The 14,649-nt window shown below is 49.1% G+C and overlaps 1 protein-coding gene across 10 annotated transcripts in view; it reads left to right on the top strand.

Moving 5' to 3' along the window:
* PACS2 (phosphofurin acidic cluster sorting protein 2) overlaps nucleotides 1-14,649 on the top strand; it is a 75,662-nt gene that overhangs the window by 15,180 nt on the left and 45,833 nt on the right. For all 10 annotated transcript variants that reach the window (XM_015636612.2, XM_015636606.2, XM_015636605.2 and 7 more), the window contains exon 2: nucleotides 11,787-11,874. In XM_015636612.2, the coding sequence (XP_015492098.1) occupies nucleotides 11,787-11,874 (88 nt within the window). The remainder of the gene's footprint in view (nucleotides 1-11,786; nucleotides 11,875-14,649) is intronic.

Raw genomic sequence — 14,649 nt, 5'->3', positions numbered from 1 at the left:
GTCCTGCCACTGCTTCAGTTCCAGTGTTTCCCCAGCCAGTTTCCAGGTGCTTGCTGTGAGCAGACCTTTGCTTCTCAGTGATGGAAATGAAGGCTGAAAATAAACACCCTGGAAGTGTAGATCTGCACTGGTACTCTAGAGAAGCTGGGGTCACCAGGATTGTGCTGGAAACATATAATGCACGTAAATACATTTCTTTTGTGTGATTAGCCATGGGCCCTGATGCAAAGACTGATGTGCTTGGTGTTGCCTGCAGTCACGTGGTGAAAATCAGAGGTTGAGTGTGGTCCTCTGAGTGAGGACAACAAATAATCCAGGATAAATCCCATCCTGATGTTGTGGTACTTGGCCTTGCCTCGTCCTCTCTGATGATCCTGAGCTGTTTCTGTGATGGAAATGCTCCTTGACAGCCTGAGGAAGTGTGCCTCGTTCCAGACGTGCCATGCCTCATCCACGAGCAGGAGCACTGACCACAAAATGATGCTGATACCTATTCCTTGCTCTTAGCATCACTGTCATGTTAGCATTAGCTGATTGCATCAGCAGAGGCTTTAGAGGAGAATGTTTTCAGGCTGTTCTGGCTGTGGAGATTGGTCTCCATGAAAGATCTGATGGTGTGATTTTGTTCACAAATGGAGTAGGTGTCTTTTTCCTGGGTAGGCTCTCCTGGGTAATCCCTCCCTGCAGTGGACCTTAATATCCTGCTGGAGAAGAGCAGCCTCTCATTCAAACTCAGCTCGTTCATGCCTCATTTACCTCAGTCTGCTTATTTTGTAGAGCATCTACAGTTTATCTTGATAAATCCAGTTTCAGTGGGAACTCACAGGCCTGATGAAAGGTTCTGGGGAGTGAATGGATTATGATTGTTATAAATTGCTTTTTGTTTTATTGATTGTATTCAACATTAAAAGAAGTCCTACAGGAGTCTGGAACAAGTTCTGAGCATCTTGGAACACCCTGTGTCTTTCAAAGCTCACTGTTCTACTGGCTTACACAGGTCACACTGATGTTTTAATAAATATTCTTGGCAAATTGAACTAGCAAGTTCAGGCACTTGGTTTGTTTTGCTGCTCCCTTATTGCTTTCAGGAATGAAATATCACCAGCAATGATGCTAAAGAACTGTCATCTCTAAATAATATTGAATCTCTGCTCGCCAGCTCAACTTCCCACAGCTGCTGAAGGGTTTTAGAGTATTAAGGAAAGGGAAATGTTTTTCTGGAGCAAACCACTGTATTCTGCCTGCCACTGCAAGTGTTTGGCACTGGGATTCTTCTCTACTTCTTTTGGTGAAAAACTGTGGTTGCTTTTTCCCTGATAAACTTAAAGGTGATGTTAGCTTTCAGAAGAGAGTGTAAACCAAGTCAGAATTGCCAGGTTTTCTCCCCTTTTCATGAGAAATCAGAGAAATCTGAGGGGTTTTTACAGAGAAGGAAATAAACAGAAAACCTTGTGCTGAGTTATTTCCAAACAAGTGCTTTCTTTTCCAGCAGTGATTCTTTAAACTAGAGCATACAGGGTATATTTAGATGTAGAGAGACACTTTGTGGGGGAAGGCATATTTCAGGTTCTGTTGAGAGACATTTTGAGATCACCTGGGATTTTCCCTAAATGAAGCTGCTCTTCCTGAGAGGGGATCAGAAGTGATCTGAAAATCTGAGTTGTTTGCAAACCAGCTGGAAGTGCATGGCCTGGTGATGCAGGTGCCTCCCCACTCAGGTATCTCCTCAGGGTGGAGACACCTTCCATGGGAAGGGTGTTTCTTGCAGTCCTTGCCAGTGCAGAATCTGCTGCTGCTTCAGTGTAAGGTCACCCCTGTGGGTCAGCTTTAAAACCTCCAGGAGATCCCAGTTTCTGTTCCTTGGTGCACTTTTGGTGGGTTCTGCAGTTTTCAGGGCTGTAGCTGGAGAGCCTGTGCAGCAGGCTGGGCGCTCCCTGTGCTCTCTGTGAGCCTTCTCAGCCCAGTTCAGCTGGTTCTGGAAGTTAAAATCCTGCTGCTGCTTACTGCTGAAGCTCCATCCCTGGCAGCAGGGCTGGCAGTTTCACTTCAGCCATCTCATTCTTGCATCAGCTGGGGTAATGGGGTTCAGCTGTTTGGCTTTTAGACTCTCGCTAGATCCCTTGTTTCTGTCCTCTGGTGATTTCCTTCCCAGCTTATCTGTGCTCTTCTGAGCGGACTGTGTGCAAATGAGCAAGTGCTGCCCAGAATATTTGATGGAAAAAATGCGAGGGAAATGTGCTGGAGCACAATGCAGCTTCCATCAGAGGCATTTCCTTGCAAGGAGTGCTGAATGCTTTGGTATTTTCAGACCTTTTTTGACCACTGTTAATATTGGAAAGTTCCTCTCGGTTCGCCCCTTCCCTTCTGGGGAGACAAATCTTTGAGGGACAGAACCTTTCAGCTGCTTTACCCTCAATGTTTTGTTCCAGTTTGAGGGCTGTTCATCGATGTTTCCAGCAAGTTTAATGCTGAATGCCCCAGCTTTAGTGGCAGGATTTAGAGTTCTTTGTGAATTATATTTAGTGCTGATGGAGGCTGCTTTGTCAGCTGTGTGTCGTTGCCTTGTAAAAACCAGCACTGTTCAAATAAACGCTTCTGGGAAAGAACCACCTTTCTTTTATAACTGTTTTAATGTGTTTGATTTGGGAACATCCTTTGAGCTGTGGCCAGAGAACAAATGGGTTGCCAGTCCCACAGTGAAAGCACCTGTGCCCAGGTGAGGCAGAGCTGTGGGGCTCAGAGGTCAGAGTGCACAGCTGAGCATTACACAGGGTGTTAGGTACAGCTGTAGAAATTGCCCACTTTGTGGAGCTGGTGTTTCTCCTAACCTTCCTTCTTGACCTGCTGTTTGAATAGATTGGGGTTTAGAGTTTCCATTTTCCTGCCTCCTTCCCTGTAGTTCAAGTTGTTAGCTCTGTATTTTTGCACGCTGGAGAGAAATCACATTTTGGGGTGCTAAATAGTTCTCCTGTATTTTAGGCACAATGGGAAATGTGCAAAACAGTTGAGTTTCAAACTTCAGTAGCCGATTTTGATCCTTCTTTGATTTCTCAGACCATTCACCTCTGGGGTCAGGGCAGGAAGGAGCCAGCATTAAACATGGGGCAGTTGAAGGAATAGTGCAGACCACTGGCTCTGGGAGGTTGGGGTGGCTGGCTGGGAGAAGGCCAGAATGGCAGGCTTGGACAGACTTTCTGCAGTGGGAATGGTATTGGGATCTGTGAAGTGTTCTCCTAGGCTGAAAGCAAGCCTGCCAGCTTCATGCTTTGCATGTTTGATTGCTGTGCTGGCTAATACCAAACGTACCATCAAAGCTCACAATGTTTTTCACTGCTGCTAGCTGCTCTGCCTTTACTCTCACAGGACACTGAGTTCTCAGTAGAGAAGCAAACAGCATTTTGGGGTCTAAATTATGCCTGTGTGGTTCTCACAGCTTGTATATGTTGGGCTACATGGCAAACTTCACAAACAAAAGCCTCTGGTTTAAATCAAGGTGACAGAAAGTGGTTAGGAATGGTCCACCTGTCCTGGCTTTGCTGCCTTGGGTCCAGGTGGGTCAGCAAGGGAAAAAGCAAGATCAAAACCAACAGTAAAACCCACCCCAAAATTAATTCTAAAAAACTCCTACATCAGTTTTCAGACAGTCTGTTTATTTGAAACAGTGTAATGTGGTTGTCTTCCAAAGAAGCACCGGGTCCTGAGAATAACACGGCATCAGGATCTCGGCTTTGAGTGGGAGGGCCATGTGCCTGACTTGCTGGTGAGCTAGGAATCGTTCTTGGATGGCTGAGTGAGAAGTAATTCGATGTGACCCGTGGTGTGAGGCAGTCTGGTCTCTGGGGTGACAGGCTGTTCAGCCGGCCTCTGTGTCAGGTGATGTTGTGGGAGCTATTTGAAGTGGAGAGAGATCAGGCAGAGAGATGGCACACTGTTCATGCCCTGAGAGCAAGTTCAGCTTTGGGCACACCAAGAAGCCATCTGTTTCTCCTTGACTGCTTTCCTAGCTGGAGGCTTCATAGTCCTACTTTCTTCTGCTGAAGAGATCACAGTGACGGATAACCCGAGCAGAACTGAGCCCTCTTTACAAGCTCTTCTGACATGAGCCTCAAGTCCAGGCTCCTCTGGGCATCATTTATTCCCCTTGATGGCTGATTTACAGACAAAGGGGAAGGTCAGGATATTTGAGGCAGAGCCCTTTTTCTCTAAAGATCTGTAGGCCTTGGGGACAGTGTTGGGACCGTGCTGTCTCCCAGGGCACCAGGTGGGGATCAGGAGATTGCAGAGCACAGAGGGCTCTTGCTGTGGGCTGTTCAGCACTGGGAGTGAAAAGGAGAACACCACCAGGCATTTTGAAAGTAGTTGAGTGCAGGAGGAGACCTGTGCTTGCTGCTGTCGAAAGGAAAATAGGAAACACTAAACCAGAGTGGCTGATGCAGGGCTTCCCTGTGAATGTGCCTGCACCACAGCCCCTGGCAGGCCTGGCGAGGGGAGCAGCTGGGACAGTGGATTTTGGAGAGCAGCCTTCTCCAGGCAGCAGCGAGGGTGGCTTTGCCATCACCCTCGGGGAGGGCCAGGGCAGCGAGCAGCCTCTCGGAGGAGCCCAGGGTGGGGAAGGTGGTGATGTGCGGGCTGTGACAGCCCCAGTTGCTGTGGAGATGTTACAGCTGCCAGCCTGCTGTGCTGGGGATGCTGTGCTCAGGGCTGGGGCAGAGAGGGGAGGGAGGGTTATGGAGAAAACCTGTGCTTGTGCTTGCTTTAACCCTTTCATCTCGCTGGCGGTGCCCGTGGGAGAGCTGGCAGCCACATGAGCAGCATTCCCTTGGGTGTGTGCAGGAAGGCTGGGTGCTGCCTTTGTTCCTGCTGCCCGCCGCAGCGCTGGGAGGGAGAGGGATGCTGCCGCACACCGGGCCAGATGTGGCGCCGCACACCGGGCCAGATGTGGCGCTCAAACCGGGCCAGATGTGCCGCTCAAACCGGGCCAGGTGTGGCGCTCAAACCGGGCCAGATGTGCCGCTCAAACCACGCCATCAGGCGAATTGGGCATAGCACGAAGCCTTTATCTCTGATGCTCCTCCTGAGCTGCTGGCCCTGTTGCAGTGTTCTGGGGCACGGCTGCCGTGTGCCAGGCACTGCTGGCTGCAGGAGGAGGGCACACAGGGCTGAGCCAGGGTCTGGAGGGCTGCTGGGTCAGTTCCAGCCGCGAAGGTCTCTCCTCTTCATCCCCCACCCCCTGATTTGGTTTTTTTACATTCTTCCTGCCGGAATCTCCTCTCGGTCCAGGGCGTGATTCATTTGCTCATCTGTGTTATCTGTCTCTTTGCCAATTCGTGAGGCTTGTGGTGGGAGCTGCCCTCCACCCTGGCTGGCTCACAGAAACTTTGTGGGTTGTGCCTTTGCTTTGTTGCCGACTAGCTGAGAAATGAAGCCCTAACTACAGGAATGGCTTGCCCAGCCCACATCCTGAAGGCTCCCCCTCCCTGTCAGCGGTGTTTTGGCTGAGCTCGTTAGATGCTCCGATGGGAGACTGGCATTTCTGGGCTCTACTGCAGTCCATGGGTGTCTCCTGCAGGCTTGTGAGACCCACAGTTGCCACGATTCTTTGGTCTGATGGATGTGCCATGCCTGGTCTGCCTCCATCTCCTTCCTGGGTGGCTGCTCCAGCTACTACTGAATTAATATAACAAATACCGAATGTGTTTGTGTCATCTGTAATACAGAAAATGTGGTCCTGATGTCTGTCAAAGGAGCCTTAACCACGAATCAGCTTCTCATTATTTCCTGACTTTATTCTTTAAAGCTAATAATTCCTACTGCCTCAAAACTTCAAAACCATTGATCAAACCCAATTCACCAGAAGCACAGGCACTTTCACTGGTGCTCACTTTGGTATCAGGATGCTGGGTTTGGAAGAGGCAAACCAAGAGAGATGTGTTAAAGCACATTTGTGCCCATGCCTGGCTTTGCAGGCAGCACAGTGTGAACACGTAGGTGAGTTTGCCTGACTCATTTATACTCCATAGCCTGTATGAGAAACAGATTTAATCCCTGCTTTGTCAGTGGTTGGGATTTTTCCTCCTTTAAGTCACCCTATAAAGGGATTTGAAATCATCAAACTGAAGAGTGAGATAACAATGTGTGCAGGAACTGAGATCCAACTGAGGCCAACAGATGTGTGAAGAGCTACCCCTGCTCTCACTGAGATGATTTCCTAAAGGGAGGGAAAGCTGCTGTTCCTCAGTGGCACAGTTCAGAGCACATATCTGCTCGTGGAGGTGAGCACTTGGTGTCAGACAGGCTGATTTCCTGCAGGTGTGACTTGGAACACGTCACACCTTGGCCAGAACAGTTGTGTGTGACAAAACTGCCAGCGACTGCCACAAGAAATTCTGCTTGGCCACCTGAAGAGTGTGTGGAGCCATGGAGGTTTAGCTTTAACACCTGTGTGCTTCACCAGCATGGCTGTGTCTCAGCAGTGCCCTTTCCTTCCCAGATTACTGAAGCACTCAGAGATAAGTGCCAAGGGAATATGCAAACTCTGCTTTGTGAGTCAGGGTTATTTGGCTTGCAGGGGCCCTGATCCCTTTGTGCCCTTGGTGAGTCCCCTAGAGCCAGCCAGCAGTGTCTTGACCTACTGAAGGAGGACATCTCTCAGCATTTTCCAGTTGATATATATTGGATTAGAGTATCTAAGCTCAGATGCGCTTTACTACTTGATCATGTTAACTTCAGGTAGCAAATGTGTCCATGTGGAGTTCTAGGATCTTGTAAAAATGTAAAAAAATGTGCAGATCTGCAAAATTTTAACACACCCACCCCCTTTTGCTTGCTCAGTTTGGAGTGGGCATATCTGTAATTTATTTGAAGTGAGCAGGACAGTATTTCAGCTATAAAAGGAGAGTGTCTGGCTGTATGTGTGTGTCCTTGTGAGGTCCTGGGTAGAACCTGTGGTGTAAAATAAGCTGCCATCCTCCTACCTGGCTGAGCAAGACCTGCTTGCTCCAGCACTTCTACAGATCTCAGTCTCCAGAATCTTAAGAGCTTAATTCTCTGTATGAATGCTGGGAGGACGATTTCAAGATCCTTGAGAACAAGAACAATGAAAATACTGGCTCTGCAATTGTTTCCTGGCTGCTTAAACCTTACTCAAATGGACCTATAGCCAGAACAGCTGATTAAAGGTCAGCTTAGTGGGAAATGTGAATGAAGGACTGTTAGGTTTCTTTGCAGGTTGCTCAGGTTGTGTTTCTGGGGTGCCTGACCTCTGCCTCCTCTTTTGATTTCACCCTGCCTGGGAGCTGATAATACAACCAAGATTAGGTTGTGTTGAGGGAGTTGTCTCATTAAGCTTTGGAAAGTGGGGAAGCATCTTCTGAGGCTCCTACTGCTGCCCTTGACCAGAGCCCAAATCTGATGTACAAGTGACAGCAGAGGACAGCATTTCTGCCCTGCTTTCTCCCCCAGCTAGCTCCTAGAACAATACAGAGCCCTGCCTTTGGTGTGGAAGTGCAGCACCAAGTTTGGCTGTGTGTGGTTTAATCCTGAGAAGCTGCTGCTGCTGCTGCAGCCGGCTCTTGGGATGCTGCAGGCGTTCATGGCTCCCTGAAACAGCTCAAAAATGCTGTGCAGGGCTCTTGGCTCCAGCCTCTCGTGCACAGACACCCCCATAGCTGTGTGCAGAATGGCTCTGTTTGTCTGGGCAGTTCTGTGTGGGTGGGTTCTCCCTCCAGTTCTCCTTTGAGTGGCTCGAGGTTTATTTTGGGACTGATGTGGGTGTAAAGGGTCAGCTCAGAGCAGAACGCTCAACGTGGACAGTGAAAGCACCGGGCAGGGAGGCTGCTTGCTGTCCTGAGATGCTGAAATAGCTTGGATGAGGTGAAAATGTCCAGTGGCCAAACAGAAACTGATTCCTTCCTTATAGCCATGGGCTGATTGAGGTTGTCAGACCTCAGAGGAGAGTGCTCCTGGCATGGAACACTTTCTCTAGGAACAGTTCTTCACAGCTCTAAACCTGGACAAAGGGTATCTGTGTACTACAGTCATCCTGCCCCAGCTCCCAACTTCTGCTTGGAGTCTCCTATAACTGTGGATGCATCCTGTTGTTATTATTCTCTACTTCTATGGGGTTTAATTAAAATGCAGGTCTTTAATTTTTAATTTTTCCTTCCTGTTGATTCGACTGTCTCTGCGTGAACGAGGTCTCGGTGCAATTACTGTGCTCCCTGTGGAGAAACAGACATTTAATTCAGCAAGGCAGACTTTTTCTTGGAGGGGGTTTATTTTCCTGATCTTCCTACTCAGAGGGATGCAAAAGCAAAACATCCAGTGAGTAAAGAACGAGACACTTTATTTGGTTGTTCTGGACACGTTTGCTGCACCTCAGTTACCAAAATGTTAAGTTCTTTGTACAGAGCTGCCTCCTTATGCAAAGGATGAAGCTACTCAGCACAACTTACACTATTGGGTCAGGTCCAGGTTTCTCTTTAAAACTGTTCTTGCAGCAGTGATGTAAAAAGATGGAGTTTTATTGTAGCATTAATCTATATATGATTTGTTAACCTGAGACCAGGACCACGCAAATACCTTTGTACCTGCTTGAGTGAGTGGAGGGGACAGAGGCTGCTGCTGCTGTTTGGGACCCAGCTGAGCTCCTGCTGGGGAGATCAACTATGAACCTTCAATAAAGGGTGGAAATATTTGCTCTCAGATTTCCAGTGTCCTTGTTTAGGTTCTCTTCAGCTAACTTAGTGCTTGTGCTAACTTAACTCCCCTTGTACGACTGTAGGTGAGGGCTGAAGCGTGCAAAGATGATTCCTCTGCACCTCCTGAATTGCAGTCCCAGGCTTTCAAAATACTTCAGGCTTTTTCAGCTCCAGACCTGAGGCTTCCTCAGCTCTCTGTGTGTGTGCTAGGTTATTTCCTGTGTGTTCACAGAGATCATATCTAGATGTATTAGAAGTTTCCAAATGTAGTTTTGTTCTTTTCCCACATTTTTCCAGGTCCACCTGTGTCCTGTTTTACTCAGCAGTGTTTAACATAACAGGCTTGTTGATAAAAGTGGCTTGTGAGACTGACACCTGTTTTGATCCTTGATGGAAGTAGAGTAAAACCTTGGGAAGGAATAAGTTCATGGCACTGATCTGCTGTTGGCAGAGGTAGTTTTGGCACACAAATCCTGGCTGTACCTGTGGGTGTATTTCAGAATCCACGTGCTGGTGTCAGGGACACACCTGGCATGTGCCTTTTCATCATGATTTGAGTAAGGCATGGCCCCTTTCTGCCACATCTTCTGAAATTGCTTTGATTTGTAAGCTGCCAATTTAGACTGAAATAGTGTGTTGAGGGTAAGAGTGATTTGATGGGATTTAAACTGATTTTTATCCATCCCCCACACACCCTGCCCCCCACCGATGGAGAGGATAAACATTCCATTGTTTTTTGTGTGAAGTGCCTTTTAGTACCAGCAGCGCAGCAATGGGGGATAAAGAAAGCAGATGTGTCCCGTGTCTTTTTAAACTGCTTTTGTTTTTCTGATCACTGTAAAGGAGGCTTTTAATTTTTTTAATTTTTTTTTTCCCCCCACCAAGCAGCAAGTGCTCCACAGGGTTTGATCAAAGCTCATAAATGATGAATTGAAGGAATGCCCAGCGGAGAACAGAACGCCCTCCTTGTGCTCTGCTCTGTGTGCTGAGAACACCATTGTTTCTTCCCCGTACCTTTTCCATCCCCGAGCTCAGGGCTGGAGAGAAAAGGCCATTGTTTCTTGCCTGCCAGCTGAGACAATGCCAGTGTGTTGTCCTACCTCTGCTCTCAGCACCTGACTGGCCAGAGCTCTGTGGGTTTTGGCAAGCTGAGCACAATTGTCCTCCAGCTCCAGCGTTAGAAAGAAAACAAGCACAGCCTCCTTCCTCCAGCTGCTGGCCCTGCTGCAGCAGCCACGTGTGTCTGGCTGTGCCTGCTGCTCGATTTGGGATGCAGAGGAAAAGCCAACACCCTCCCTGATGCTCCAGGTTGAGAGATGCAGCTTCTCCCGACTGCCAGTGCACACAGCTGCTGGCAGGGGGACACAAGGGGACACAAGGGGACACAAGGGGACAGGGCCCAGGCACTGCTGGCTTTTCTGCCTTCTCCAATTTCTGCAGCATCTCTGCTTGTGCTGTCTTGCAATACAAAGCTCTGCAGAGGAGAGAGCTTGTGCTTCTCTCCTTCTCTTGCTTTTGGGGGGTTTTAGCAGGAACAAGGGCTTTGCAGATGAGGAGGGAGAACAGATGGCATGGGCTGGGGTGGAGAAGAGGCTGGCAAGGACGTGTTTGGAGAGGTGCAGACCGTAAGATTGGCTGTTCCCTGTTGCTGGCCCTGTGTAGACCAGAGTTCAGGCAGAGCCACGGGTGTTTCAGGATGAGACTGGCAGCACTTGCTTCAACATCTGCCCCCACTCCCATTGGGAAGAGCCTTTAGCTGCACCTCTCCTGCTGTTTTGCACCCAGGCTGATCCTGTCTACCTTCAGGCATTGCAGCAAAGCAGTGGAGAAGGTGGTGGAGGTGCAAGTCACCCTTGCAGTGCTGCTTTGTCAGGCACCTGGCAGCAGTGGGAAGCGCTGTAGTTCAAGTTCAGGCTTCAGTCAGTGTGGCACTTGTGCCAAAATCCAGCAGCAGCTCCTCTTTCACTCCCTCCAGTGCTGGACTTCACACCTCCATGAACAGCCCTGATGTTACACTTGATCTGGGAGAAGGAGCTGGGCAGTGGGTTTGAGAAGAGCAGTGCTGATGTCTGCTAACATTCCACACAGAGGCCAGAGATGCCCATGCCATGGAGTAAGGACCTGACACAAAAGCACTGCTGGCTCCTGGCCAGCGTGGCAGATGATGTCTAGTCACTACAGCCTGCCCAGCAACTTTCTCTGGCCTCTGCTGTCCTCAAACTGAGCTCTCGTGGCTTTGGATTTATCTTTGCCTGAAGTTTGTTTGTGGGTATTCCTTCAGAATTCCCACAGCCAGGTAACTTCTGTCAAACTGTGCCAGTGCCATGGGCCCACTACCCAGAGCCTGAACTCGGCTGCAGAGCCCAAATTTCATCTGCTCCAAGCTCCCTGTGCTGGAAGGCAGAAGGGCAAACAGCTTTAACCAGAACAATGTAGCATTGCCTGGGTGAAGAATGTGATTTACTTGCGTATGTGTGGCATGTGAGCACCAGGGCCAGAGGGCACCACTGGAGTCCTCTCCTTTCTCTCTCCTTTTTTCCCCCTGCCCTTTCCATTAGAGATGCCTGAGCCTCTTGCTAGCACTTTTGTTTGGGGGTGAGGAGAGGAATGTGTGGGTTGACAAGAGGAGGTGGGAGCGAGATCTTTGGGAGCCAGGAGTCTGGAACTGGAAAAGCCAACAATCTAGGAAAGCCTTGTAGATGAGTTTAAAATTAGATTGACCCTATGCCTTCATACTGCTGGAATTTAATTCCTCTGACCCTGAAGCTTTTGGTCTGACTCAAAGCAAGGGTTCCCAGGCTGTGGCCATGGGGGCCAGTCTGGGGCTCTCGTGTGGCCATGGGTCTGTATCAGAGACAGATGTACCTCCTGTCCAGCTCCCTGCTTTTATAAAAGGTTGGTGAAATTCAGTCTTGAGAAGCCAGGGAAGCCTCCTATGTTTCTGCTGTCTTTGTCTGTATCAGCATGTGGCTTGTGTCTGGAGCCTGTTCCCCCTCAAAATGGGATGCTGCTGTGTGTGAAAGCTGATCAGAGCTTTTCCTTTTTCAGGCATGATTGTAACTGTTTCTCTTCTCTTCCTGTTTGCAGGTTGTGCAGCTTGACATTAAAGAAACTGGTAGTCTTAAAGGAATTGGATAAGGAGCTTATTTCTGGGGTCATTGCTGTCAAAATGCAGGTAATTGCTGCTCAGTTCTAAGAATTGTGTCGTTTGACTAAAAATACTGCCAGGTGCCCAAACTGAGCTTTACCTCCACGTAAGGGTCTGTTGTATCCACACACTTCTTCCCAAGCCCATCAGCATGTTCTGGATCTGTGCAGACTCTTTCCTGACCCTTCTCCCACGCTCCTACCTCGTCTCACTGTTGGTAAGTGAAGAGTATTGCTCACCGATGGCTCAGCGTCAGCTTATCTGCGTGTAAAAACGCTCTTCACAGATCACATGTCACCTTTTCTTCCTGAGCTGGCACTAAATCCAAGCCTGGCTCTCTATTTAACAGTCTGGGGCTGAACATCTTGGTAGCTGGGTCTTGGGTTGGGGGACTCTGGGCTTTGCTCTGCTCCTGAGTCTGTGGCCGAGCTTGTCAGGGGATTTGTAGGGTGCCTGTACAGACTAGCTGCTTTTCCTAAAACACAGTTGTCATCCTAGGTAAATAACCCACTTTGCAGCAGATGTTTGTGCCATTTAATTAGGTGCCTCCATGTAGGTCAGGCTGCCTGGAGGCGGGCTGGGAAGGAAGGGGGCTCAGTTCCACCGTGCGTCACAGCATCGCCATCACTGCAAACGCTAAAGTGCTTAACGAGGAAAAGCCTTGCAGACCTATAAGTAGAACATTAACTGTGCTGCAAAGCTGCTGCTTTTTGACTGAAGAGCTAGGCAAACCCCTGCAGAGAGCTGGTTGTGTCAAAGCACACAAAGTCTAGTTTGGAAGGTGAAATCAGGAAGGAAAAACACATAGCTGAGGATTTAATTGGTGTCTCTCATCTTTGAGTCGTCCAGCTGGGGTAAAAATGTGTCCTTCTAAGTTGGAGGGGATTTGTGCACCCACAGCAGAGAGCAGAAGGGCAGGGAATTGCTTCACACACCTGGATTTGTGTGAGCCTCAGAAGAAGCACTGCTGTGGTTTCCAGGCTGTCAGATACAGCTTATCAAGGCTGAAAGCTTTCCATATGTTTGTGCTCCTCGATGATGAATGCATCACTGTAAGCACCTGAGGCTTGTCAGCAAATGATCTGTGCTCAGAGAGTGCCAGACTTGGGCTGAAGAACTCAGGAGCTTTTATTACAGCAAAACCTTCTTTTCCTGTCCAGATTACTGCTGCTTACACTTTCTGTAGGTGAGGGCTTGCCCCAGACCCACAAATCCAAAGGGAGCTTTAACACGTGGGAGTTTCACATCCCATTTTGTCTATGTGTTGTGATCTGCCTTGCTGCAGTGTTCACACACTGGAACCTGAGCAGTCCTCTCCACACCAGGCCCTGCTGTTAAGGCTCCCTTTAGAGCTTGCAGGTTGTGATGCTGATGCTGACAAGATGCTTTATTTACCAGCAGTCTGGTTTCTGACATGGCCATGTTTGAGGCTGGTGGTACTGGATCATCAAATAGGTGATCTCTGTCAAATGCCTGCCTTTGTGTGGGGAGTTGCATGCGAGTTGTCAGACACCAGAGCCCTTGCAGAGGGGATGACTGAATTCAGACCTAATGAGAGCATCTTACCTGTGTTTCCCATGTCTCCTTGCAGTCCCCAGAGCAGAGAGGTTCAAAGAGTTGTCAGCTGTATTTCCCCAGCCGTTGCTCTGTTTATCTGCTGCGGCCTTTTAAAAGCAACTATATTTGGTCTTTCATTAGGTCTGGGTTGCGTAAGCAGCAAAGTGAGATTGCTGCTGTTGGGAGCTTTGCACAAACAGCAGCTGCCACTGTTGCCAGCGGCCAGGCTGGCTGTGCTTCACTTGCACGTGTGCTGCTTGTCCTGGGGGCAGCTCCTGGGTGCCTGGCTGGGCTCTGCTGCCTGGTGTCAGGTCTGCTGGAGCTCAGGAACATCGCTGTTCCAGGGGAACAGCTCTGCTCTGGCTGCCTGAGCCCCGCTCAGGGGAGGAGGGGATGTCAGTGAGGCTCTGCTGCTGTCTCATCTCGTGATGCTCTTTGAGGCTGATAGACCACATTTCCCCTTGGATGGAGCTTGGAGGTGTTAACCCCCCCAGTCAGTCTCTGATTTCCCAGATGCTGCTTTTTTGAGAGCTCCAGTTCTGTGCTTCTGGGAGATCAGCCCGTCTGGACAAAGCCAGATCTGCAGCCTCAGCAGAACATTGAGCCAGAGACCTCTGAAACTTGCCACTGTGTTTGAACAATGCAGGAGGGTTTGCTAGGCAGCAGTCTGTCATGCTTTCCTGCTAGTTTTCCTTCAAACATTCCCTGAAATGAAATGCTCACACAGTAAATAGCCTGGTGACTCTGTTAGCATAGGGCAGCCCACACACAGGGCTGCTTTGGAGTTGCCCTGTGATACATTAAACCTCCAGACTCCACCAAGATGCTTAGTGAATTTTTTCATTAATATCCCCAGCTACTGGCAGTTGTATAAACAGGTTAAAGTCCCCATTTTCCCCAGGGAGGGGTGTGTGCACAAAAAGAAAAGCCCATTCTGGGCCAGAGATTTAAGCATGATGCTGCAGCCTCCAGACCCAGGAGACGAAGAGCCTTGTACCCATTGGCTGAAGGAAAAATAGGAGCCTTCAACTCCAGGGGTGGGGGTTGACTCACAGCTTTTCAATGCTGGGGTTTGGCAGAACAAAAGCTGCATTGTTGCAGTTAGGGACAGTAAATATGCCCAAATCTTTATTAGTCAAATATCTCCCTTTCATCTCATTAATATTTCACAGAAGTACAAGGTCTGACCCACACGTTCGCTTCCTGGTGTGCAGTGAATGGGGCTGGGATGGGATGGGATGGGAT

This window comes from Parus major, chromosome 8 (genome assembly GCF_001522545.3).
Source record: "Parus major isolate Abel chromosome 8, Parus_major1.1, whole genome shotgun sequence".
Lineage (NCBI taxonomy): Eukaryota > Metazoa > Chordata > Aves > Passeriformes > Paridae > Parus > Parus major.
The sequence above is the reverse complement of the archived record's forward strand: the minus strand, read 5'-3'. Positions and strand labels throughout refer to the sequence as shown.